This window comes from Osmerus eperlanus, chromosome 6 (genome assembly GCF_963692335.1).
Source record: "Osmerus eperlanus chromosome 6, fOsmEpe2.1, whole genome shotgun sequence".
In the NCBI taxonomy this organism is placed as follows: domain Eukaryota; kingdom Metazoa; phylum Chordata; class Actinopteri; order Osmeriformes; family Osmeridae; genus Osmerus; species Osmerus eperlanus.
In genome coordinates this window covers 15,150,021-15,176,118 of record NC_085023.1, presented here as the reverse complement: position 1 = coordinate 15,176,118, position 26,098 = coordinate 15,150,021, and the positions used below count along the sequence as shown (strand labels likewise).

The window sequence follows — 26,098 nt, the reverse complement described above, 5'->3', positions numbered from 1 at the left end:
GTGAGAGGGGGGAGATCGAGGGGAGGGAAGGCCCGGGCAAAGATTTCAGCCTGTCTCTTTCTCTTGTGTAACCTATACAGCCTGTCTCTTTCTCTTGTGTAACCTATACAGCGTCCTCAAAGGCCGAAGAGCTGCCTCTCTACCTGGGCTTTCAGACCTGTCACTTTCCCATCACTGTGCAGCGCGGAGAGCCCGCCAACCGGCCTCCATTTTAAAGAAACGCACACACACCTTTTCCTCCCTTCTTCCCCTTTACACAACAAACACACACATACAGCCTCCCCCCCCCCCCCCCCCCTCCGCTCCCAAGTGTTGGACTGGTCGACCATCGGCCCCCCTTCTAACAACCACAAGCCACACAGGGGGAGGCCTGTCCTTCCTCTCCATGTTCGGTTCCAAATGACCTGTGTGTGTGTACTGATGCCCCCTTCCATATATCTATATCTGTGTCTGATGATGAGGGACAAATAAGCACTGAGCCCCACACTGCTGCAAACCCCCCCTTGAGGTGCCCCCATTTTTCTCACGATCTCTCGACGGGGGTTGGGGTGAGGGGGTGGGGTGGGGTGGGCGGGGGCAGGGGCCTTCAGAGGGGTAACATGAGGACGGAGAGGGGTCAGTGGGGGTCATGTTAGGGTTACGGATCAAGCCAGGGGCTGGAGGGTACGAGATGGTTGGAGGGGTCACCTGTAAAAGCTATAGGCCTTATTCGCAAAGGGATTTTAGGACATTCTGTCCTCACTGACTGTCTTGTCTAAAGGCTGAAGCGGAACTTTTTTGAGTGTAGCCACTAGAAACAACAGTCAGTAATAATAATAAAGCTGTTTTGTAACCATTTCGATGGACTGTCCTAAAATAGCTTTTGGAGTAGGGCCTGGTGCTGTGTGTTGCTTCTCAGAGGACAGACACTCCTGGCACTAATTCCCCGTTCCCTTCCTTCATTCTTTAGGTGTGGCTTTCCCCACGAGAGGCTAAAAGAGTTTCAAGGATCCTTACTGAGCCCCTCATCCGATCTGAGTGTTAACACACATGCGCTTTTCGTTTCACAGCTGCCTTTGAATAAAGAACCCTGGGCCAGGCCTAGCAGTCAGACAGTCAGACAGTCAGACAGTCAGACAGTCAGACAGACAGACAGACAGACAGACAGACAGACTCAAGTCTCTTTCTCACTACTGACGTTTACACTGGCCTATCTTCCCCCAAAGAGACACAGCTCTTTATGACATGCATGTATTTGTGTTTGTGTGCATGTGTGTTCTCTTCACACACACGCACACGCACACACACACACACGCAAACATGTTTACATATGCATATTCTTACCTCCCAGACTGTTTCATTGACTGCTATGTTTGGGTTTGAGAAGAAAAAAACAATACAATACTGTCTCGCTTTACTAATCACTTAATTCATTGCCTTTTTCTACTTGTGGTTCTTTGATAAGAGTTGTTAATTTTGTACTACTGCAAATGTGCCTATAAAGCTTCCATCTCTGGGCTTTGACCAGGGAGTAAGTGATCAGTATTATATTTAAAAACAAAAAAATAACTGGAGATGCACTTCCTGATGCGTGACCTGAGATTATGTGACTAGTAAAGCTTCCCTCTTTGTGTGTGTGTTTGTGTGTGTGTGCAAATATGCCTAATGTCTGAATCTGTAACAAGGACTAAAGAAACAATGTATCCTTATGGTCAAGGTTACTCCATATTCAACGCTACTAAGTCCAAGATTTCTCCTTGTTATAAAAAAAAAAATAAGAGTATAATTTGTGCCTTAACATGTATTTTCTAATGATTTACCTAATTTGTTAGATGTGTTTGGTCATATATATATATATATATATAATGTAGTAATATGAAACCCTGATTAATTGACTTAATGGAAAATGGTGAAGGATGACTCATACCTAATCCCTGTTGTGGTGATGTTGTTGCAATCCGAGCAGGTGCAGTGACTACTAAAGTTCGAAGGCACGATATGCGGGTCCATCCTTACCAGAGGGTAGTGACCGCAGACAGAGGTTAGTTTAGCTCCTGTGCTTTTGTGTTTATCAGCCACGCCTGCGCAATGTCGGTCCTGGTCTGTTTTGCAACATGTTCACTTTTCTGAAGCTAGTCGTCCCAGGTTTGTGATTCCCTGCCGCATACGGAATCCCAGTCTTCCTATAAACAACCTATAAGGTTCAGAACTTTGGTTTTGGAGTAGTTTCTCCGCGTTTGTAGGGCTATAAAACTCAATTTCAATAAATAGCGACCAAAACACAACAAAGGACAACAAACATGTTTATTCAAGTAGAGACACAAACGGACATACTTGCATTTAAGATAAACAAGCTTCACTTAACTCCATTATTTTGATGACCTTATGGATCTGGCATGATGTTTATGAAGAATAATGGACAATCCCTTTACAGAACAGTGTTTCACTTTCCCCCTCTGTTTAATGAGAAGGTTGCAATTTATTGATGCACTTAAGTCTTCAGCTTTTGAAAGATGATTACACAACACCGATCAGTCAAGTTAGTCCTTTTGTATTTATTTGTACGCAGAAATTAAGTTCTGATCATCAGGCACATTTTTTGTAAGGGACAAAACTGAAGTGGTTGTAAAACTGTCATGCCATATTTGTTTTTTCACTGTCTAATCGGATTGTATTTTCCTCTCATTTTTAGTCTTTTTGATTCTAAATTTCTTTTTAAAAGCCTCCGCCCTACTGAAGTCCCTTAGAACCTTAGCGGGTGTAACGGACCCATGTGGCTGCAGACTGGAGCTCGGGCATTGTGCATAGTTCACTTTGAAGTTCTCAGCAGATGGGGAAACAAACACAGGCCATCATAAACACAACGGTCAGAGATTTTACTCGCTAAATTATATACCGCCCCCACACAGAACAAGAGTTGATCTGGCCATGTAGTTTCACACAGAACTAAGTCAAAGCCTTAGCAAAGATTATATCGTTAAGTCGTTTTTGTTTTTTTGAGGATTTTGTTTTCATAAACGTAGTATGGAATTAATGTCAAACTTGTCAATTCTGTCAGTCAGTGCCTGTTCTTCTTCATCCTTAGACCCCATTGATGGATTCCACAGGTGTGTAGTGTATATTCCTCCCACATAATGTGTTTCCACATATCGACAGCACTTCATCACATATGTATGTGTACATGTGTGTATCACGTGAAGGTTTGCAATGTGCTTGAGAAGTTGTTATTGTAACAACTTATGGAAAATCTAGAACAATGTATTTTAGTGAAATCTACTCATATTAGTTGATAAGAGGTGAGTCATCATCTTTTTCAGCTTTATGATGATGATGTGATTCCATTAACATGTATTACTGTATCCATGCACAGTAATCATGTTGCACTTTATATATAATTTGACATTGCTTAAGCCCTGCACCGCAGCACAGAGTATGAAAATTAAATGATACTTAACGGGGGTTATCATCCGCATATTTCACCTCCACTTGCGTTATTGCGTTATAATCTGTTCTGACAACACGCAGATTCGTGTGATCCTAAAGGGTCTAAGGATATAGCAGTTTGGGCATGGTTGATCAGAAAGTGATTTCCCTGCGAAACGACTCTAAAAAAGTCAATAAGAAACAACTCTAATGTTACTTAAGTAACTTAAGAAGTGCATTTATAAACATGAGGGGTTTATTACTAAAAGGTCAAACCTTAATACATAATGAAGGACAACTAAGTAACGAATAGGTAACACTGACAAAATTAATGAGAAACAACCAGATGAAATTGCACAAAGGCTGGTATTCAATCCATGCACACATAGATTTACCCTGACACCATAATTAACAGTTTCACACAATACAAAGTTAATTAAAAAAAGCTTAACAAAGTTAAGCAATGAAGAGGTTAAAGTTATAATAGACTTGATATTTAAACATTTGTTTAATAGATGACGTGTGGGGGGGTTAATCTTGCTGAGGGTGGATTGAGTGCCTTCCAAACCATCAACCCTGTGTGTTCGTACAAGTCTGTCTCATGGTGGCAGGGGAGGATGCAGGTGTAAGATGGCCTCCGAAATATGGGCCTCTTCTCCAGGTCATACTGGCAAGGACGTTAACATCTCCATAGAGGATCAGTTACACCTCAATTGGGTCAAAAAGTTGTTTACCGTAGATTCTTGTTTTGAGATATCCTTGACCTATGTTGCTTTCCAAACGTATAGATTGGTGAGTTTTTTTAAATCTCTTGTCAATCTGGTAAAGAAGCCACACCCTTTCCTTTACATCTGTTGAATTTTGCTTCATTTGAAAAGAGAGACTACGGCACAAATCTTATTTTGCACTGAACGACATTTCAAAAGCATTCTTCATCTCCTCTGCTCCAGTCAGAAAGAGCAGACATGTTTAAAAAGTGAAAGCTATGACAAACCTCAGATGATGAAATGAAATGAATACATGTATGATTTAAGCTATAGAGTCTTAACCAGACCACAGTGTAGTGGACTGAGTGTTCAAGGGTCCACTTTATGGATGAGACAATTGCCAGAGTATGAATGCATTTACGACAAAATTCCACTTGAGACATTTTTTTTATGTTTTACTGTAAGCTTCTTTTTATTTTTTGTTGTTGCAAAGAAAATAGTATTTACTTGTGGCTTCTTGAAATATATATAAATATATATATTAAAATTATAAAGCAGGAATGTATATGAAATGTCAGATTTTACTTGTATTTTGCAAAGAAATAGCGAAGATATTCTAGAGGGCTATTGTAGGAAAGACAAATATGCATCATAGCAGCTTTATAGCACCACTTTAGAAAATTTCCTATATTTTTGAATATATTTTAGGGCTTTATACAAAAGACAGGACCTTTTCAGTGTTTATATGCAAGTGCATTTTATATTACGTGTCATGTGAACTGTCTATTGTCTCTTAAGCTGAGGGCACCGGCTGAAGGGACGTCTTTAGCATGCTCACAGCTTAAACCTTCCATGGCTAGAATGCTCTTTAGAAAGATACCATGTAGTGTTGCTTTGTATCATTATGGCAAAGATTTTCCTGTTTGTTGTAAATAGAAAACATTGAAAAGGCAATAAAAAATTCTATTGAGTAAAAAAACAACAAACACTGTTTTGGCCCTAGATTATTTTCTCCCACAACAATGTGGTCCTCTTGAATTTCTCATTGTACTCTCTCTAAATTCATCTCTGCTATAACAAAGAGACATTAATATTCACTTCCTTCATTACCGGCGTCTTAACTCTTGAACCACTGTAGGGACCTAATGCTTAATAGCAGTCAGGTAACAATAGCTTCGCTGACTTGTCAAAGTAACTCCTTTTTCATATCATTGAACTTTCCTCCTATTCAGATGTCCTGTCCACTCATGTGACTGCTACTAACCATTAGACATGTTACTGTGATTGTCTTATTTTCATTTTTCAATTCGTTATTTTGTTTCCTCCTTTTTAACATGTGAGCTATAAGAGGCGGGCTGTTTTTCATGCAGTTTATGTAAAATCATGCTTTTATGATTTTACCACATGTATCTATTTAGATGATTGGTTCTTCCTAAACCCTTGGATTCAAATAATCCACCATATGAACCGCCCTTACTACAGAACCAGAGGAGGTACTGAGATACTCTCTCTTTTCTCACTCAACATGTTCAGTCCAGGTGGCTGAAGTTGCTGGGTGAGAATGATTGATTCTCATTGGTCACATTGATGGGCAGGTCATATGGTGAATGGTATGGATCCAGGGCCTATTTGTGATTAGTAGAATCATGATGTCACCCTGCTGTCACTCGCTGAAACTAATCTCCTCTCTATCTTTTTTCTTTCCTTTCCTTTTTGTTTTCCCTCCTTTTTATTATTCCCCCTCCCTTTCCGTTTGTTTGTTTCCTAACCCCACCCAGCCGCCACCGGCAACTAACCCTTGACCTTCTGACCTCTGAACTCCTCACCCAATGATGACCTGGCCATTGCCTGCCTGCTGATCAGTTCTCTGGTACTCTAAACAGCAAATAAGCCCTCCGTGGCTCGGCTTGTTACTGTCAGTGGAGGCACGGCTTGGCACCACCTGACGAATGGACCCCCTAAAACGGCCTGGCGCCCCCTCCTGCCTGCTCTGTCTGCTTTCTGAGGGGGGGGAGGGGGGATCCTGGCTCTAGATCTGCACTGAATCATTATAAAGCAATAAGGTCTGAACACCTGCCCACCGGCCCAACCCCCTACACTCCGCACCTCCCAAACACCACACTCCACTTCATCAGTATTAGCCAGGCAAACACACCACACTTACCTAAATCCTCTTTGGAACGCACCATCCCCAACTCCTGGAGATATAGAAGAATGCCCTCTCCCTCCGCTCCGTTCCTGACCCATCACTCACCCGGGTGACCCTCCCCACAGTCAAGGTAACAGAACTGGGTTTGAATGTATAACCTGGCCGGTGCAGAGACTCCTGATCCCAGCCACTGGGGCAGAGAAGACAAGCCTTCTCATCCACTTTCAGTCCCAGTCCCTCCTCAGTATTGGTGTGATATGAACTGATGGGTGGGTTCTATGAACAGGGCTTGAATAAGGCACTGGGCAAACACAGAGCAAAGGTTTGGAGAAGGTAAAGTACCAATATTCACTGTCCCATTACCTGCCATTTGTTTTTCTATCATTGAGGGAGATTTTGCAGTCAAATGTTACTTTGAGGATGTAAAAGCCATGCTTGCCTATCTGCTGTAAAAATGTATTGAAATTGTAGATACGTGTAAAAAGGGGATGACACCAATGTGAAAAAAGACAGTTTTATTACACAAGGTGCTGGTGGAGAAAAAAAACTATATTTTTCCAAAACCTAGACTTTTTATACTTTCAAGTATCGTAAAAGAAAAATGAAGTATGAAACCCTTTATGTCATGAAAACGGTCCTATTATCTTTATGTGGACGAAGAGGTGTCAAAGACCAAAACAACCTTTCTTTTCATTTTAGGGTTGAGCATTTAACTGAAGAGGAAATACTATACGAAGTGCCTTCTTTTACTCATGTTTCTGATATTTGAATGTGTCATCAGCCTTCAAGCTGCAGACCAGGCCAGTACACACAGCCTGTAAGCCACAGACATGCAGGTGGATTTCTAATGTTACAGATATATTATTAGTTAGACAAAGTAGGCCTCCTCCCTAGACTGTCCACCGGACAACTCCTAGTCTGAATCAGGCAGATTATCATGGCACGATTTCAGACAGACATCCTACAAGAACCAAAAGAGAACATTTCTTTAGCCCTTATACCGTCCCTAGACTCCTTGTAATGAAAGAATGTTGAGTCTGAAACTACTGAGACATTGATTATCTTGATGAAGAGTTACACCATTACAGTACCAATTAGGAATGTACACAGGCATTACCCACAAGGACGTCTCGACCTGCAGTACTCTCATGTCTTCTTGGAGAGTAGACAGAGTCTGAAGATCCTTCTAACGACTGTCTCACTGCTACAAGTGGCAGTCTGAATTGCCTTACACATGAGACATTGCAGGTTTGTACTGTCTTGAGTGTAGCAGGACTGTACTACCCCCTGCTTCTCCCTCCAGAAACCGTTTTCTTACCTGTACTCCATCTTGACTGTATTCCGGTTTAACAGATAACAAGATGAGCTCTCTAACCAGACAGCTGGAGAGTTAACATTTGCGGTGATCATTTGAGGTGAGGGGTTAGTGTGGTTGTGGTAGGTCAGTGTGGTTGTGGTAATTGGCTGGTTTGAAATGTGTGTACTTCCTGGACTGCACCCAGACATTGCTCCACATCCCCTGTCTTTATTTACTATGCAACAGGATGATGGTGTATGGGGAGTCAGTGTCTCCCATTGTGTCTTACTGTGTGCCATTATTTGCAGTATCAGTAGTTTATGTTGCAAAATGCTACAATGGTTGCATATAAATCAATATCATGAATAGTATTATTGGTATTACTGGTATTATTACATTTTTGGACAAACTTTCAAGGCAAATTGATTTGCATACACTTTTGATGATCAACGAATGGTATCAAACAAGTGGCTTCATTTATGTGTGGGTGAATGACATATCATAACCAATAACGCATGACATCACATCACTTATTTACTTTCATGTCATGCTGTTTTCTGTGTCAGTTTTAATTGTGTCATTTTGACAGCATTTTTCATGTTTTGGTGTTTATCTGAGTGTGAATATTAAACGTGTGTTTTTAGGACTCAAAGCTGTGAAAGCTTGACTTATTATTGAACCCATGGATTGTGTGTAATCATGCCCAAATAATTGCCTATGAGGATGTGTATGTGTATTTGCAGCCATTGTTACAAGTTTATAATGTATTTTTCTATCTTATTTTATATATACATGTAAGAAAATCCATTAAATTACTTGTTTTCAGATATGAATAACATAAACAACAAAACCAGCTACATGATTTGTTTCACTTGAGAGTCTTTGTAGTTCATTAAAATAACTCCTCAATTAAGCCATATCTCCATGTCTTATGTCGACTTGGTTCTGTTTAAAGTTGAATGGGCTGTGGTGAGTAAATGGTTACATGTACATTCAATAACGACTATAAAAAAAAGAAAATGATCAGTTGTATTGCCACCCTAGAAAAGGGTTTCCTGGATCTCAAAGGGGACAGTGCATTTCTGTCTTATTTATGATGCCAATATGCCTGTGAATGAACCGCTGATCTTGTTGGAACAAGAAAGATAACTTTTCTTGTGATGTTCTTTCACCAGTATAAACGGTAATCCATCGTGTGGTAGAGACTCTGTTTATGAACTTTATAACAATAGCCACTCAATGCTCTCTCGAGGCTAAAAGATAAAAAGGACAGGTGTTTAGTGATTGATCTGGAAATGATACTGTGTTGGAGGTTCATGTGAAATCCAAGAAAATACAACATGCCAGAGGGTTTGTGAATCGTCTAGGAAACTAAATATAACAATTTATGGAAATTTGCCTCCAGACGTGATATGCATTGTTCAATAAAAAAAGTTATGCATAAACCCCAAGGGTCACAGACCAAAGCAAACACACTGGAGAATAACTTTAGAGCTTGAAGAACTGTCTCTTGATTTAGTGTGTATTCAGCCAAGCCCATCCTTCACAACAGTGGGAAATTACCCTGGCGGGTTGACAAAGTTAAAGGAACAGTCACGTGAACATGGCACCTGGGCTGATAAAGTAAAGGGCTGCTCAACCTATGGGTGGCAAAATCATCCAAATCCTACAACACAGTATGGTAGAGAGAAGGGATGGAAGGCCAATCGATGGCCAGATCTCCCCCTAGTTGACTTTACAGAGGATGTGTAAAGGGAATTGTGGGGTTACTGTCCTCGCTCACCTCGATGAGCAGCATGTGGGTAGTCAGGATTGCGGCTAGATCCAATCAATCCATAGGGCTGTAGCCTTCAAATCTAGGAGTGACCCTTAAAACCCAGCAAACTACCCCTTTAGTAGCCTGCTCATGGAATTGACAGAACAGGTAAAAGCGAGTCTGTTCAAACCCGACAACAGTTTTCAAACATGAATACTAGAAGTCAAATACATTTAGTATGTGCTAACCAACTGCCCCCCCCTCCCCCTCCCCAGCCCCCACCCCCTCACTCTTTCCACTCTCCTTGTTTTCCCTCCTCATTCTCTTTTTCCCTCTACTCGTTCTCCGTTCCGTGCTTTGCTGAGAAATTGCCATGTCTATCAGAGGGCTTAAATTGGCTGGGCCGCTGTGGCCCTCTGCTTCTCGCTGATAAGACTAGCTGGGGGCCCAGCGGCTGTTTGAGGGAAGAAATCACATCTTGTGTCGCCACCGGGTGTTGAGCCATGAAAGTATTTGTTTGTATGGAAGAGGGTTAAAAAAAGCCTTGCACCCGGATCTTCTCTCCAACGGGCTTGAGGGACTCAAATCTCGATTCTTTCCCTAGCTCTCTCTCTTTCTCCTCTCTCTGTGGGGTTGGAGGGGGCGTCAATTATGGAGAGCCTGCCCTCCGAATGGTTGCGAGGCTCCCCGGGTGTCTGGCATGTTTAGTGTGGACGCTCTGAGAAATGATAAGTCAAATGTGGGAGTTCACCCCACGGTAGATCAACAGCAGTAATGAGCCGCACCACAGACACATGCGAGGCAGGGAGGGCAGGGCTCTGGTCCCCCCTTGGCGCAGATTGATCTGGAAATTGCTCCAGCCACTCCCTGTGGAAGAAACCCTCCTGTGTTTTGCAGAAACAATACAGTGATCACAGCAGGGTTGTGTCCTGTTGTCTCAGGGTCATGTTTGGTTCGAGCTGTGCTGTGTGTGAGTTTTATATGGAATCCAAGGCCACTTATACTCCGTCCAACATTCTCCCTCCAGATTGAGGCTCAGTTGGACAAGAGCACTCTCCTCACTGCCCCAAATTTGCATAAGAAGGGAAGAGAGACAGAGCATTCACGAGACGGACAGGGAAAGTGACACACAGAAGGATATAAAAACAGAGCAAAACAGAGATTCTCCTGGTTCTACAGTTCCCAACTCCCAGCCTGCAGGAGTGGGACATCCCCCCCCTCTCTCATCCTCACCTCTCCTCTCAGTCATGTAATGTAACATAATGCAGTGAGGAGGGAGGGCTAATGAGTGGGTAATCGTCCTTCTGGGAGGGCCTGGGAGCCCAGGCCTGGCAGAGGGGGTGAAAGAGGAGCTTGCAGGGAGCAGGGGAAGGAGTCCTCAGAGGGTGTTGAACTGTCTCCCAGGAATCACCTGAGCAGAGCCACAACACTGGTGACCTTCCTGTCTCCAGGCTGGGTTCCTGGTCAGCTCTCTGGGGGCAGATAAGAGGATGGGGGAGTGATGCATTGCGGCACCTGACTGGCGTCAGTCACGTCGATACAGCAGTCTTTACCTTCATGTCTTGGAGAACGAATGTTCTGTCTCTGTCTGTGTCTCCCCGGTACCAGTTGAAGTGTCTCCCCAGTCTCCTGGAATAAAAATGATTGAGTCCAGCTAATAACTTACTTGTCATAAAGCGTCTGAACATACCCACCTCCTTAAGACCATAGCTCAAACACATTTCACCCATAATTACATAAATCACTGTTACATAAACATAAATTAAGTGATCTTAACATTTTCTACGATATGTTGTAGGCCAGCTTTTTATTAAATATCTTCAGGCCGAGCTCTTACGTATTATACATGTGTTGTGAATATCTCCTGAATAAGAGAGAATGAGCTCCATTTGATTGTGAGACTAATTAGTTTGTGCTTATCTAAAAGTTTTGCCCTTTGGCATTTGTTGGTTTTTGCCTCATTAAAACACCCTTATCTGGTGTTGGCACAATGCATTTGTATTTTTCTACTGTCTGAAAGTTTTAATGAATTCAGTATTTTGTTTGTTTGAACCTCCTGCCCAGAAGGGTATTCTGAAATTCTATGAACTAGGAGAGGGGGACATAAATTGAATAGACTGTTAGGTGAATTGAATAGAGCGGGAGACCCAAATAAGGATGTACACTGTATTATCATAAGGAGACAAATCTATTTAAAAATAATTATTATAAATCGTCTTCATACAATTAAGAAGATGAAACAAATGGTAATTGTCTGTCTTTTACTAGCATTTGGTAACAAATAGCATTCCGTATTCAATGAAGCAAGTGAATGAATAGGTCTCGAGGCCTCTCAACACCAAGCCGTGAGTGAGCGCAGGCTGAATCAGACTAAAAACTCCCTTTGTTTAAAGAAAAACCCCATAAACGAGGGTTCACAAATTTGTTTTCAAGGTGTCCAAATTCCTACTGCTCTGCCTCTTCTCTCTCCTCTCTGTCTCATCTCCTCCAAACTGATTTCAATGAGGAACTGACGCCCCAAAGCACGGTTTTCACGTTACCACGGTGACCGTGCCCCACTGAGGTCCTGGGCTTTAACTTTTTTGTTCCATAGTTGTTTAGCATTGGTAGGCTCCCAATAGTGGAGCCCAAATGAGACAGGAAGGGAACAGTGGAGGGGAGCGGGGGGGGGGGGGGGGAGGGAGGCAGGAGGTTGTTCTTGGGCAGAGAGAACCAACGAAAAACATTCAGAGATGCATTCATAATGACATCACTACCATTTCCCACAGCCGTTCTCATAGAGGGAGCCCTCGCCCTTCATTCATTGGCTCCCGGTTGGCTTTTCAGGAGCCCAGGGAGGCCATCGCTCCCCTCGTCTCAATGCCCTTTTTGTTGCAGAACACAGAGCTCGTTTCTAGGCCCACAGAAAAGCCTGGGTAATTTAGTTTGGGGTTGCCAGGAAGTCTGAGCTCCCTAGCCTGGCAACAATGGCAAATGTTATTGCCTCACTTCGAGGGCCCAGAAACTCCACAGCTGCAAAGCCTGAATTCTAATAGAAACTCACATTTTTTTCTTTCTCTCTCTCTCTCTCTCTCTCTCTCTCTCTCTCTCTCTCTCTCTCTCTCTCTCTCTCTCTCTCTTTGGCCTTACAATTTCTCTCATCCCTCCATCTCCTGTGATCTCACTGATTAACAGAGGAGCACATTTCTGGGTGGTTTAGCCCCCCCTAGAGGATTTGGTGAGCAAGAACTATTTGGTTTTTATGTGTTGTTTCACTGCCTGTCAAAGATTGGTTCTCCCTAAGCTGGTCCTAATAACTTTGGTGACTTTAGGAGGCTGGACTGAGGATTGATACCTACTTAGCTTTTTTAAGGATCTATGGTGATTGGATGTCAATTTCCTATGACAAAAAGAAGTGAACATTAGTTCTAGTAAACACAGTCCTTTTAAGAAATGACCAGTGACTGATGAGCTTCCATGGCCATTGCAGCTAATGATAGTGGCAGTCAGTCATGTTTGAAGGAGGCGACTTGCATTTTGAGTTTTGTTTGATTGATCTACCTGTTAATTACCCTAAATCTAAACTATCATGACCAGTCCAGGCAGTGATAGCTCTCCTCTATGCTCTATGAATTAGAGTGTGGTTGCACTTCCTCAACCCATCGTTCTCTGTTGTACAACCCCAAATGAATTTGTTAAATATTTTACGTGGCTGGTCTTACTGTGGTAATTCAGAGTCATGCTGCCATCTAGTGGTGTGAACACTGCCTTCAGCCAACACAAACCGTTTTAAACACCCATACATACCCTCATCAATTTTTTTTAAACAATAATAAACATTTTTGTAAACATGTTCAAGACCAGTCCAGTGACATGGGAGTGTCCATCACACATCATTTGGAGGCAGGACATCCCTTTCTGGAGAGCAACATTGGAAGCACATGGTGTGATCAACTGGCTGAAGATTATTTTACTTGTTTGGCATGTTTAAATTGATATAATATGTGAATTAAAATGCATCTGTGTTTGTGAAAGTTTAAAAAAACATGTTCAATGTTTTGGTAATGTCATTGTTTTATACATTCAAATGAAGGTATGTCTTTTTGTTACCTCAGGGCATTATTATACAGCAAGGTCTACTTTGCAGGGAAATTCATGATCCACAAACCAAATGTTATTCTATGTTATGGCAGTAAAATGCACACAAACACACCATAAAAACATATGTAAGCACTGAGTAAGATAAGTATAGCCTAACGTACAAAATAAACTACACTGAAAACGGCATCATAAAGCTCAGTGTATTGGGTTTTCACATCAATGACGTTCACTTTATTGTATACTTGATGTCCCCTGAATGTGATCCTCAAAGCTGAGTGAAGTCAATAAATTGATACTATATAACATGCAATATTATGGTTAGGATAGTCCTGTGTATGACAATATATTCACTGTATAATCTCAGACACTGGGGTATTCAATTTGTTCAGTTTAGGCAATAAGTTATTAAATCAACTGCACCAACCCTTGAAATTACAGTATGCAATGGAACACATATCTTTCATGAAAGGTTTATTACAAAATGCAAGACAAAACATGTCAACTGTAGTTACCCTAATGGCAAACAAGACAATAACATACACCTCTCTATAGGATGTAGGTCCGCCGCGTCACAAAGGAAATAACGACAGCAAAAAAGGAAACTATATGTTGCTTCAGAATCAAATTCTTTGACTGCTGCACAACCAACAACAGGTTATTTGCCACTGAAGAAAGGCCAGAAAACAGGGAAACCAAAACCAAAAAGCTGGGCCAATTTCCAGTCTGCTCTGACAGCAACAATGGATCTAGCTAGCTCTTCAAACAAACCGACACAAACAAAAATACAGGGAAAGTACCAAGATGTATCTTTTTCAAATATAGTCAATACAACAGACCAGGTCTGTGCTTGATACGTGCAACTAGACACTTCCTGTGTGGTGTCATACTCACATGTCCACAGACGGAGAGGTTAAAGGTCACAATTAAATTCCAATTCAAAACAGTATATGGTATTCACAAGATCAAATGTTGAATCAGAAAGTACTTTCCTTACTGTAGGTAAAGCAAATATAAACATTTAACGAGATTAACTGAGCAATCAACAATTCAAAGAATTTGATGAAAAAAGAAAATAAAAGATGAACAAAACTCCATCTGGCTATGCATGTATACAAGCGTTAGTTGAAAGCTTTGGTGACAGAGTGAGCATTTCCGGGCACTTGTTACTACTTTTGTGAATGGTTGGTGACCGACATTGTGAAGAGAAGATCTGAAAAGTCTGAGACAAAAAGGAAGGATTAGCCACCAAGGAAGGGGTTCCAACTATGATCATTCTTGTGAATCACATTCATTAGCATTAATAATGTTACACTTATTCCAAATTCATAAATAAGTAGTGCAGCTTCCCCCACAACCTCAATGAATAATAGACTAATACAATACTTATTAAAATATGAAATCCGCAATTGCTAGAATATTTTGGGATATTTGTCAAAATAAAAAGCACTTATTGGTAAATCCCTCAATTATTTGTATTTTCACAAATGTGATATTTTTCCTCACACTCACAGCAGATCTACAAACTACATATATTGTAAACTACTATGCTAAATTTATCATGCATACATAGGCTATATATGGAGTCACAACTTTATATATATTTTAAATCAATGCAGATTATAATGACAAATATCAAATACACAATTCCATTGGATTTCATATTTTAACACTAAAACCAACAGTCTGAACTTTCACAAAGAAAGGTATAACACAGTAAACCTATCCAAACACTGTGCAGTAGAAAAGTAGCTCCATAATTTAATCCATCCAAATATCAACCAACCATGAAAGCATCCTAAACAAAACTAAATTCTCACCTAAAACTATATTCTGGAGACAAAAAATGATAAAGGAAATGTATTAAATCAAATGGATTCCTTTCTTTTAACACTTGCCATTGTTTTCTAGTAGAAGAATGTATCTAAGCACATTTACTGAAGATGCCTGGATTCAATCAATCAATCATCTTTGCCATGTGTCAATGTTTTGATCTTGTCACATTGATCACTTGCATGAACAGATATAAAATCTGGAGGATCAAACCTACTGAAGCTGAACCATAAACAGACCTTAAGCTCCAGAGATCACATCTTCATTGAGTTTGACACATGGCAAGGTTTAAACGTATACCCTTTGTCACATCACTATCATTAAAAATAAATCATTCTGCAAGGTTATATACAGAACATGGAATACGGGCACTGTTTAGCCATTTTTTTTGATGTGGTTTAGGTACAACTGATTTACTTCACAGATGGTGGTGTAGGCCTATACTTCACAGTTGGCGAAGATACCAGCAACACTTTGTTTAATCCTAACATCAAATGAACCCTGTGGCAAAACATGACCAAAAGGGAATTAACAAAATAATAGTAAAAAAAAAACAAAAGTAACATTTTTTATTTTCATTGCAAGGGCTGCAGCAAACAGCAGTGCAATAAATTGTGTGTGTGCATGTTTGTGTGTGTGTTTGTTACAATAATGTGTATGGGGGAAGAGGAGGGGGGGTTGGAGGAGTGGGGGGGAGACAACTTGCACTCAAAACTATTTCTAAGACCATCCCATGAAGCAGGAAGGCATATAACCAATGTTTATCACACACATATATTCAAGAATAATGTCAATATTAGTCCAAAAAAGGTCCTAGAGGAACTAATAATTCACCCCTTATGGTATTACCAAGAGTTTCATCCACTGTGCGTGGACAATGGAGAGCCAACCACCACTTCTGCCCTCACTCAGAGTCTGATTCCAACGGTGCCGTCTCATCGATGGCTCCCCTCTTCCTCTGGCGCAGCTTGGACGCCCTCCCCTGCTCTGCATGGGCCTTCTTGTGCCTGGAGAAGCTGGACGAGTGCACAAATGTTTTGTTGCAGGCTGTGCATTCGTAGTGCTTCTCCGAGGAATGAGATTTCTCATGGTGGTGGAGGTTGGACAGGCGGGTAAAGGTCTTTCGACAGTAGGAGCAGTTGAACTTGTTCTCCCCCTTGTGCATCTGCTGGTGCCGGGCCAGACTGGAGGCGTGGCTGAAACGCTTGTCGCACTGCTTGCAAGCAAACAGGCCCTCCTCGTCCTCGGAAGTGGACGCCCGCTTGGCGGCCCTGGACCGCTTGTTCTTCTTGCAGAGGGTGTAGAAGTTGGGCTTGTCCCTGGAACACAGCTTCAGGCGGATCTTCAGGTCGGAGGACTTGGTTAGGTCGTCTGTGCCTTGGGTGTAGTTGGTCAAGAGCTCCCTGACGTGAGTGACCTGATGTTTGGAGAGCGCCGTCGACGTCTTGAAGGTCATCTCGCACTGAGTGCAGGCGTAGAACTTCTCCCCGCCTTGATGTTGCGGCTGGCGCTGCAGCTTCTGCCGCTTCTGCTGTTGCTGCAGCTGCTTCTTCTTCTTCTTGCCCTTCTTGGTGCGGGTGCCAGTGTTGGCGGGTTGGCGGACATGACTCATGTCTTGGAGGACACGGGGGATACCCTTGCCTTTTTTGTGGATGAGCCTGTGCCTGGATAAGCTTGAGCTGTGGTTAAAATCCTTTCCGCATATATTGCATGGGAAGAGTCTTTTTCCTAGATGCGTTTTCTTATGCACGCCGAGTGATCGGCTGCCTTTGAATCTCAATCCACACTGAACGCACTGAAATTGGGACGTCTCAACTGGCTCTGGTTGCTTGGGCCTCGAGGCGGGAGGGATCATGGACTTGCCTGTGTGCTTTTGCAGGTGTCTTGACAGGCTGGAAGAATGGCTGTAACTCTTCCCGCAGTAGTTGCAGCGATAATTTCTGTCTTCCGAGTTATAGTCCCCCTTCTCTGTGCCAGAGTCAGACACATCCTCATCCCCCAGCTGGCTACTCCCAGGCTCAGTGATGTCCTCCTCATCAGAGTCGGTCTTTATCTCAACACTTTGCTCCGCCACATCACAGCCAGCGTACACCTCCTCATACTGGGAGAAGAAGGCTTCATCTGATTCAGTCTTCACCTCCTCAGACATCAAGCCGGAACCCTCATCTGCCTCCTTCTTCACACAGGATATTGTGAACTTTGATCCAACCTCTGCCCATTTCACCACATATTCTATGGGCTGCGTGTCCAGTTCCACTGTGATGAAATCAGCCCCAAGTGCATCGGGTTCAGATGAAGTCAATTCGGTCTCTGAGTCCTCCATCTGGATAGATATTTAGTCAACTGGGCAAAATCCTTGATTCTTTGAAACTGGAAGTCCTTTTCAAATTACAGATTAAGCACTATAATATTTCAAGACACCTAAAAAAAAAGAGAAAGAGAGAATGAAGTAGGCTCAGACACAAGTGTCGAAGTATATGAAGGCAGGTTCAAACTGCTGTCTAAAAGAGTCGGAAACATCAATTTTCTAGACGTACATTTACAAACTTAACACACAATTATATAAATGTATAGGTTTTGCTCATAACTGTATCGATTTTCGTCGGCTAGCTAACCTAGAAAACACCAAACGACGTTTTTGAATCTGTAGAGGAAGGAAATGAAAGCGACATTGAGAATAATAGGGAGAGTGCTACGTGTGCACAGTTCACATTCGTTTGACCAACACGTAACACATTTTCATAATCCATTAATATAACTATAGGATTGATTATTTTAGGCCAAGATAATAGTACCACATTCTTGTATAAGGCAGCAAATTACCGGAGAACGCGACAACAATAAACAGGAAATACAGTGGAAGGACTAGGATGACGAACACAATGCATTCTGGGAAGGGATTAAATAGGCTGTTAAAAAAAAAGAAAAGAAAAAAAAGGCCGCCCGATGACTGGAGATGTCTAGGTGGAGATTCTTCAGTCGTTCTGCTATTCACTCGATTTAGAAATATCAGTAGTTGCCATATATATCGACATTTAATCGTTTTGTCTATAGTAGTGCAATATGTGGGCAATATTCTTGCTTCGCTGTAGATGTTCCTCATTGCCTGTGCTTAGAACAAACATATGTACGAGTGTAAAGCGGTAACGTTAGCACTATTAATATTATTCCAACGTCCCGCCCGCCATGAACATATTTATCTAATATATACAAATGATCCTTTTACATCCCTCGCTCAATTTCTTACACAAATCACGTTTCAAGGCCAACGAGCTCTTGCAACATTTAACGTTAAGATGAATGCAACAATGAATATGCAGTCATTGGTACGAGGGGATCAAATTGGCGGGTTGACAGGGTCAAGTCTATCTGACACATGCAGCGTGAGGGTGTAAAAGAAAGGAAAACCTGCTCAGCCAGCGCGAGCTTCTTTTCCGTTTGAACAAATTCAGTCATCTAGGACACCCCACGTTGCGCTCAGGGTCATCAATCTTTACAATAAAAAAATCTCCATATCCAGACTCGAATTTGACGATAACAATATCCCTACCGGCATGCCTCAATCATTTTCAATAGAAATGCCAAGCTGACTATATTCGGCATACCAAGACGTTTTTGTATCGGTAGTCTAAACCAGTTTGTTTTGTACGTAAATTTGATTTCTCCTTTTGTTATGCAAATGCTTTCATTAAGATGTTAACGTTGTACTGTGGTTTGAATGCGTATTTACCAGGCATTTACGTTTATTCGGTTTCCTGTCCCTCGACGCAATCTGAATATGACTCGATTCTCTGCCGCACCTCTGTCAGATCATAACCAGCGTCTTCACAGACGTCAACCCTTGCAATGGCTGCACATACTCACTGACTTTAACTATTGGGGATTTCCTCATCTCAGGCTCAAACCATTGAAAAACTGTGTATACGTTTTGAAATTTGTTAAACGTACCAATTCTGCGCAGGCCTTTTCTGTATCTGGAATGTCATTGGACAATCATCCAAGGAGCCACACTATGATTGGGTGGAAACAAATAGAACAAAGAAGCATGCGCTAGACGTCGCAAATACTGTCGTAATGTTGATATTGACAATGTAAATTATTATTGATTAATTTGAGAACAAACATTTTGAGAACAAAACATACGAACAGTAATCATATACATATTTAAATGCTGTACTGGATGCTGGTCTTCCCAGAATTAGGAAATTAGTTGCGACCTTTACGACTTCTGAATGAAATAGCCGAGTAGTAACATTGAGGATTTGACCATGTGATGTTTTCTTTTTCAAACGTCCACTGTACTGCCAGTGCGCAGTTCTTCTAGCCCCAGTCGCAATTTTATACTTCTTTATCATTGACTATTTTATCGGTGAGTTATAACCATACATAGTTAGTTAGCTGACCTCTTAACGTCAGGTAAAACAAGAAACTCACGTCATTGTGATGATTACACACATGATTGGCTAGCCAGCTGAGCTAACTATCGATACCAGCCTTTACACGAGCTAGGTAGACAAACAACATGGACAAAACACCAACTCCAGAATCATCTTCAGGGGCATCCAATAGGGGTTTCAGTTTATTTGGCAGAACTTCAACGGAATATTCTAACACTGAACTCGCTGGGGTGCCATGTAAGTAGAGCTATTTTGTTTCTGGTCTATTAAATTAAATGTTATGTAATTAAATGTAAATTACCAGTAGCAATGACCAAGTTGCCTTACATTTATTAGCTTGGAAAGCTGGCATACAACATTTCACATGTCATGTTATTGTAAGGTATGAGTTGGAACACGATCACAGAAAGCACATAACCTTATCTCTCTCACTCTGTAGTGACTGGTATGAGCCCCATCTCTCCATATCTGAATGTGGATCCTCGATATCTTATACAAGTGAGTTCAAGAATATTCTCCATTGGGCACCTTGACCACTGTGATCTGATCTTAGTTTGTTTTTTTAAGCTATAGGATTTATGCAGAACTAGTAAAATTGGAGAGAACCGTGCATATTGGGCCCATCACACTTTGCAATTAATGTTTCTAATGCTCCCATAGGACAGTGATGAGTTCATTTTACCCACTGGGGCCAACAAGACCAGAGGTCGGTTTGAATTGGCCTTTTTCACTATTGGAAGCTGTTGTATCACAGGTAAAGTTCTCTTTGGGCCATGCCATTTTTGATAGTCTTTCCATACTCCACTATTTCTCACCTTATTAACACAAATGTGTTTATATTTCTTTTGTTTGCCAGGTGCTGTTCTTGGATCTCTAAATGGCCTGCGTATGGGTCTGTCAGAGACCAGACAGATGGCATGGTCGAAGCCACGGAATGTGCAGTAAGTTCTGTTTCTAAGTCTGTTTAAAATAAGGGTGAAATCTCTTCATTGACCCCGCTTTTCCAGTCTATTTTAACCAAAGCCGGTTGAGTCCACACTTTATGCTCTTTTAGCTTCAATTTCTTTTCCAAGACTGTCGCTACGGTCTGTTGTGTCAGACTGTTGGTTTATTCAGGGGTTGCCCTGAATAAACAGGTGAAAGAAATTTGATTTCTTCATGAGTTGTTTTTGTCAGTTTTTGAGATTTAATACAAATCATCTTATAAGTCCTTATTTCATTCCTTTTATTAATTTAGATGTAGTAATTCTGATATCATCCAGCAGAGAGCAGTCTTGATCTATTTTCTTGTATCCTATCATCAGCAAAGATAATACATGATCTCCTTGTTGTACATTTCAAGGTTAGAACCTAAACATATATTTGGTTTGGTTTCTTTTAAAACTGATATTGGTGCAATTCTACTTAGTACAGTCTCCCAAAATGAATAGCAGGGTAGATACTTCAAAGCTTAGTAGTCTTGGCCTACTCCTGCAGTAGTTAGGTCTTCAGAACTCAAACACCTCAGGTTCTTTAAGTATTTTGTCTGTGGCAGCTGAGGGTAGATAGTGTAAGACTTTAGAGTCAAAGAAACTTGTTGGCTGTATCATATCTTTGTGATGTATGTAAATGAATAGGCTAATATGTGTGATGTCACATTTCATATTAGAATATATTGAAATGTTAACAGTTGCCAATGGGTAAGCTGAGGTATACGGTTATAAACCACTACTCCAATGTTTGCACTTGTGGAGATTTCACCACTTGACATTGAATAATATTGTAGGTCAACACACCTGTGTGGACAGACAAGCGTACATGCTGTAACACACCTGGGCTGAAGTCCACAGTCAAGGCCTGTAGAGTCAGCTGAACCTGCACAGCAGAAGGACACAGTCTTCAAGGCCACAGGCGCACTGTAGTCCTGCATGTTCAGTTTGAAGGGCAATCTGGCCACAGTCCTTTTGTTTATAACCAATCACACCATGGCACCATACTTGATGTGATCAGTGTAAGCAAATGACCATCACTTATTCACTGAAGTTATTTACTCATAGTCCTTGTATACATTTACATGATCAATGTTACTCCGGAAGTTTTTCCCAGTGTATTTTAAACAGGTAGTCACACACCTGTGGCAACGTCGTCCATATGTTATGATGTGTTTAAATGCTCCTATTTTAGGATCTTGAACATGGTGACGCGTCAGGGAGCAACATGGGCCAACACACTTGGTTCAGTGGGTGAGTGACAGCTCTCTCTCTCTCCTCAGGACGGTCACTCTTTCTGACGCTCATACTGTGGCGTACTGCATTTCATGCCGAGCACTGACTAAATACAGTCCGAGCTGTTTAGGCGAAGTGACTGTGTGTGTGTTTTCTTCCTTCAGCTCTTTTGTACAGCGTGTTTGGAGTGGTCATGGAGAAGGCTCGTGGAGCCGAGGATGATGTCAACACGGTGGTTGCCGGGACGATGACGGGCATGCTGTACAAGTCTCCAGGTTAGAACTGGGACTGTTCTACTGGTGAATAACCAGAGCATGTGAAGCTGGCAGCAGAAAATCCCCCCAAAATTGTTCAGATAATGGCAGTGGTGGCACACATTTTAAAACAATGTAAAATGTGTTAGTCATTTTGGAGAAAGAGGCCTTGCTCTGAAAATGAAGTTGTTGATGCTTTCCCCCAGTGATTACTGATAGATCCATTCAAAGATGAGAGGATACAAGCAGGAAGAGTGTTGTTAATGATTGACATTAACAACTGCTGCTGTCTGCCGCTTATCAGTTCTGTAGGTCCAAACATAAACATGTCTGCCCAGGAAACGTGCGGCACTGTAGTATAATGAAACCTTTTCCGCTGTCAATAAAAGTCCCTGTGAGAGAGCGCATGAAGGTTGTAGATTATAACAAAGTTTTCGTCATTTTATCCCTAGATTCTGGGGAGTTTTGGATTGAGATACCCATCCGATATGGTTGAATGTGACTCCATGCTGTAGTACTTAAACCTTGTTATCTTCTGGTCATTGTGACCCGTCAGTCATTGTGACCCCCCCACGTGTTGCGACAACTTTACCTCATACAAAAATAAAGTGAAGCATTTTCTTTTAACCGTCGGGCTGTCTCACACCGCCCACAGCGCGAAGGTTAAAAGAAAATGCTTCACTTTATTTTTGTATGAGGTAAAGTTGTCGCAGCACAACGATGGGTCGTTGTGAACCTTCGGGTTACAACAGGTGTATGTGGTGAAAAAAGGAAGCCTTTTTTCTGTCCTTGTATAGATTTCTCCAGAAATTCCGCTGACACATCTGCGTGCGATAGAAAGCTGTAGTTCCAGACATTTCCTGGCTGAACACATGAGTCTGGACGTTTGAGCGGGAGGGTGGGGAGCGAGGGAAGTCTTGCCGGCTTCTCAAATCGCGTGCAGTACGCTGTATATACACTGTGTGCCTACATTGCGCAACTGCTGGATGAATGCCCAATCAGAGTTCTTAGAAAGTTGCATCAAGTATCTTGTATCAGTGGGTGAAGAGATGGGGAAGCTGATAGACCAAGGAGGTTAGCGACACCCAACCTAATATACCACCAGAGAGGAACATTTATACATGCAAGGGGGTCTTGTCATACAAGCTGTACCCCGGTCTGTGTGTTCTCATTAGGATGGCCACATGCCTTCTATTCTTGTCCTGGTTAGACATACTCCCCCACCCCTCCCTCATGTATAGGCCCCACGTGCTGGTAAAGTTACCTTTGCTCTACTGTTTCATGGCCAGTCACACAAAACATAAAACTCAGTAAGTCCTCTGATTTTTTTGTCGGCCTCATGGGGTAAATTGACCTGTTTATCTGTTCTCTCTCACTTCCTAAGAGCAGCTGTAAAGCGTTATGATGTTTTTGAGCCTTCTTTTGTGTCATCAAAAACTTTCAGCCGAGTCGTCAAAACTAAAGCTGCAGTCCTGGTTTCCTTCCTCATTTCATGTTAATGTGAAATGTGCTGTCGAGGTTACTGTGGAAAAAAATTCTGTCGTCCTCAATAACCTTAATTCTTTTGTTTAAAGGCTCAGATCTTGACCCTCACTTGTTTTAAGTAAATTATGATTCAATAAACTGGTGGATGATATCGAAATAAAGTTACATCAAAGTGATTCGTAGGTGTAGTTCAAACGAATGAGCCTTTTTGAGGATTTAGATGTTTGCTGCCACACAAGTAGACCTTGCAAGCCTGTGGGTTTTAGTACACTTAACATGTCATCAAAACCACCAGTAACACGTATGGACTTGCAGACCCCTCCCCATAGTCTGTCCTGTAGTCTGAGGAGGTCAATGTGAGAAGCTTGCATGTTTTTAACCGTGATATTTAACTTCAGGCCGTCTCCTATATCCTATTGTGCTGGTGCCTGTGCTGCAGGTTTAAAACGGATCAGACCGGCTCATGGTCAAATTCATGACCTGTTTTTGGAAATGATTCACCCAGTGTCATATCGAGCACAGTAATGGTAATTCAGACACACAAAAGTTTAAATCAATGTTTTCTCAGTCTCTGTCATTGAGAAGCTTTTGTCCCTTTGTTGGAAATGATAGTGGTGTGTGTGCGTGTGTGTGACAACAATAAGAGCTTGTTACACTTCTTAACCTGACACACATCACATGGATGGCACCCATTGGGTGCTCACATGAGTGGGCTGCTCTCAAAGGAACTGTTAGCTTTGGTAGCAGGTTCTGAGGCATGGGGAGCCTCTCTAATCAATACCAAGATGACGTAGTGTGCCCCAACATGTTCACCCTTATCGGCAAGCTCCTGGTAACGGGTGTGGACGCTTTGAGCTGCAGTTGGACGGAACTTTATCAGCCTTATCCCCTACAGCTGTGTGGAGCTGCTACTCCCACTGAAGCTCTGTGTGACAAGCTCTGTGAGCCAGTGTGAGACTGAGGGCTTCTCTGTGTGTTTACCTTCTGTGAGTCACTTACTTAAACACCAAGCATTAAGCCGATGTGCCAACAAGCCAAGGCCAAGTCAAGGTTAGGATTTCCCCCTTTCAGTGTTGGAAACACATCCTGATAGACTTGCATGGATGGATTGCTAATATTTTGCATTGCATGTGTCAATAGGCTACTGAATGTACAGCATGTGAAAACACAGGTTCTATTTTTGTTTCCCTGGAACGTGTGACTTGATGGTCAGGTGCGGGACGGCTTGATACCAGAGAATTTCCCTAAAGCTACCTTTCCTTGTATCTCTTTCGTTTGTAGCCCAATGTTGACAACGTGTGTCACACAGTCAGTATACTGTGTACTTTTTTGTACCTTTTTGGTCAAGTCGAAGAATGTTTTGAGGTCTGTGTGTTGACTGCATTGTTGTTTGAGAGGGAACTGAAATGCCACCTGGTGTGTGTGTTCCAGGGGGTCTCCGCGGAGCGGCGAGAGGAGGCCTGGCTGGCCTGGCCCTGTCAGGACTCTATGCCCTCTACACCAACTGGGACCACCTGAAGGGCAACTCTCCCACCCGCTACTAATCAGATGCTTTGCTCCCACACTGGCAGACCAGCCAGTCCACATACTAAACCTGGGGATTCCCCTGGATATTTCTGTGCTTGTATGCATAGTCAATATACTGATACTTAGAAGGCATCGCTTCCCATTTTAATACCTCTTCTCTCATTATATTCTCTTGGGCATAAGTGGCTCGCCAAGATTGCACTAAAGAGAGCATAGGAAGAGTGGTGGAACGATATGTATTGCTTAAGTGTTTGTTTATACTGTAAGCTGAGTTAGTGGCACATTTATATCAGTATGTTATCACTTGAGACGTGGTTGACAGCTTCTTATGGTCATCAGGATCACATTCCATGTTTGTGTCTTGTGTCTTTTGAGCCATAGGTTCGCTTTGTGATTTATGTTACTATGCTTTATTGTTTCAAAGATGGTGTCATCAGAGCCAAGGAGTTCTTCTAGTACCAAGTAACCTAGTCCCCCTGATGATACTCTTGATCCTGGCTGTTAATGTATATAAGCATACTAGCCACATGTCATTCATAAATGATTGTACTTGAAACAAATACAATTGGATTCAAATAAAAGTTTTTACTTTCTCATCCTTCAAATGTCATCCCAGTATCAATGATGTCAACAGACTGAGGGAGTAGAGTCACTGACATTATCAGTTGTATGCTTATGCACTCTTATTCATTCTATACACTCTTATTCATTCTATACATAAATGATTTTATAAATTCTTCAAAAATATTTCATAAAATTATCTTTGCAGACGATACAAATTTGTTTACATCACACAAGGACCCACTTATTTTACAAGATATAGTAAACTCAGAGTTAACCAAAGTGGATTCATGGTTTAAATGCAATAAGCTATCATTAAATGTCAGCAAAACAAATTTCATTTTATTCAAATCATGTAAATTTTTTTACACTGACCCTTGCCTGATTAAAATAAATGGGTAGGCGATAAAAAGAGTGTACTCCACTAAATTCCTGGGGGTCCTCATTGA

The 26,098-nt window shown here is 41.8% G+C and overlaps 3 protein-coding genes across 8 annotated transcripts in view; 2 read left to right on the top strand and 1 right to left on the bottom strand.

Annotated features, from left to right (window-relative positions):
• LOC134022362 (KH domain-containing RNA-binding protein QKI) overlaps positions 1-8,475 on the top strand; it is a 53,506-nt gene extending 45,031 nt beyond the window's left edge. Inside the window, exons 7-8 of one of the 3 annotated variants that reach the window (XR_009930638.1) lie at positions 112-2,020; positions 5,888-8,475. Coding sequence is in view for 2 of the 3 variants with exons in the window: in XM_062463833.1 (XP_062319817.1) it covers positions 112-215 (104 nt within the window). In the remaining variant the exon portion in view is untranslated. Of the gene's footprint in view, positions 1-111; positions 5,864-5,887 lie in introns of those variants that run through there. The other 2 variants (XM_062463834.1, XM_062463833.1) reach the window with 2 other exon arrangements.
• Positions 8,476-13,845: 5,370 nt separating this feature from the next.
• LOC134022360 (zinc finger protein 429) lies at positions 13,846-19,083 on the bottom strand. Of its 4 annotated transcripts, none has more exons than XM_062463828.1 (2): positions 18,963-19,083; positions 13,846-17,642 (listed from the first exon to the last, which is right to left on the bottom strand). In XM_062463828.1, exon 2 carries the CDS (start codon positions 17,542-17,544, stop codon positions 16,126-16,128), a length of 1,419 nt encoding a protein of 472 aa, XP_062319812.1. In that variant the 5' UTR covers positions 17,545-17,642; positions 18,963-19,083; the 3' UTR covers positions 13,846-16,125. The 4 variants fall into 4 exon arrangements, with proteins under 4 accessions (XP_062319812.1, XP_062319810.1, XP_062319813.1 ...); XM_062463826.1 differs by having other exon boundaries at positions 18,952-19,072; XM_062463829.1 differs by lacking the exon at positions 18,963-19,083 and adding an exon at positions 18,045-18,104.
• Positions 19,084-19,302: 219 nt separating this feature from the next.
• On the top strand, positions 19,303-25,759 carry timm23b (translocase of inner mitochondrial membrane 23 homolog b (yeast)). Its single transcript, XM_062463825.1, has 7 exons — positions 19,303-19,855; positions 20,058-20,116; positions 20,279-20,372; positions 20,475-20,559; positions 21,782-21,840; positions 21,987-22,097; positions 24,993-25,759. Exons 1-7 carry the CDS (start codon positions 19,744-19,746, stop codon positions 25,103-25,105), a joined length of 633 nt encoding a protein of 210 aa, XP_062319809.1. The 5' UTR covers positions 19,303-19,743; the 3' UTR covers positions 25,106-25,759.
• Positions 25,760-26,098: the final 339 nt, after the last annotated feature.

Coding starts and splice junctions, on each gene's coding strand:
- timm23b (XM_062463825.1), top strand. CDS start 19,744: ATGGACAAAACACCAACTCCAGAATCATCTTCAGGGGCATCCAATAGG. Junction 20,373..20,474: donor TGGAAGCTGTTGTATCACAG/GTAAAGTTCTCT, acceptor TTTGTTTGCCAG/GTGCTGTTCTTGGATCTCTA. Junction 21,841..21,986: donor CAACACACTTGGTTCAGTGG/GTGAGTGACAGC, acceptor TTCTTCCTTCAG/CTCTTTTGTACAGCGTGTTT.
- LOC134022360 (XM_062463828.1), bottom strand. CDS start 17,544: ATGGAGGACTCAGAGACCGAATTGACTTCATCTGAACCCGATGCACTT.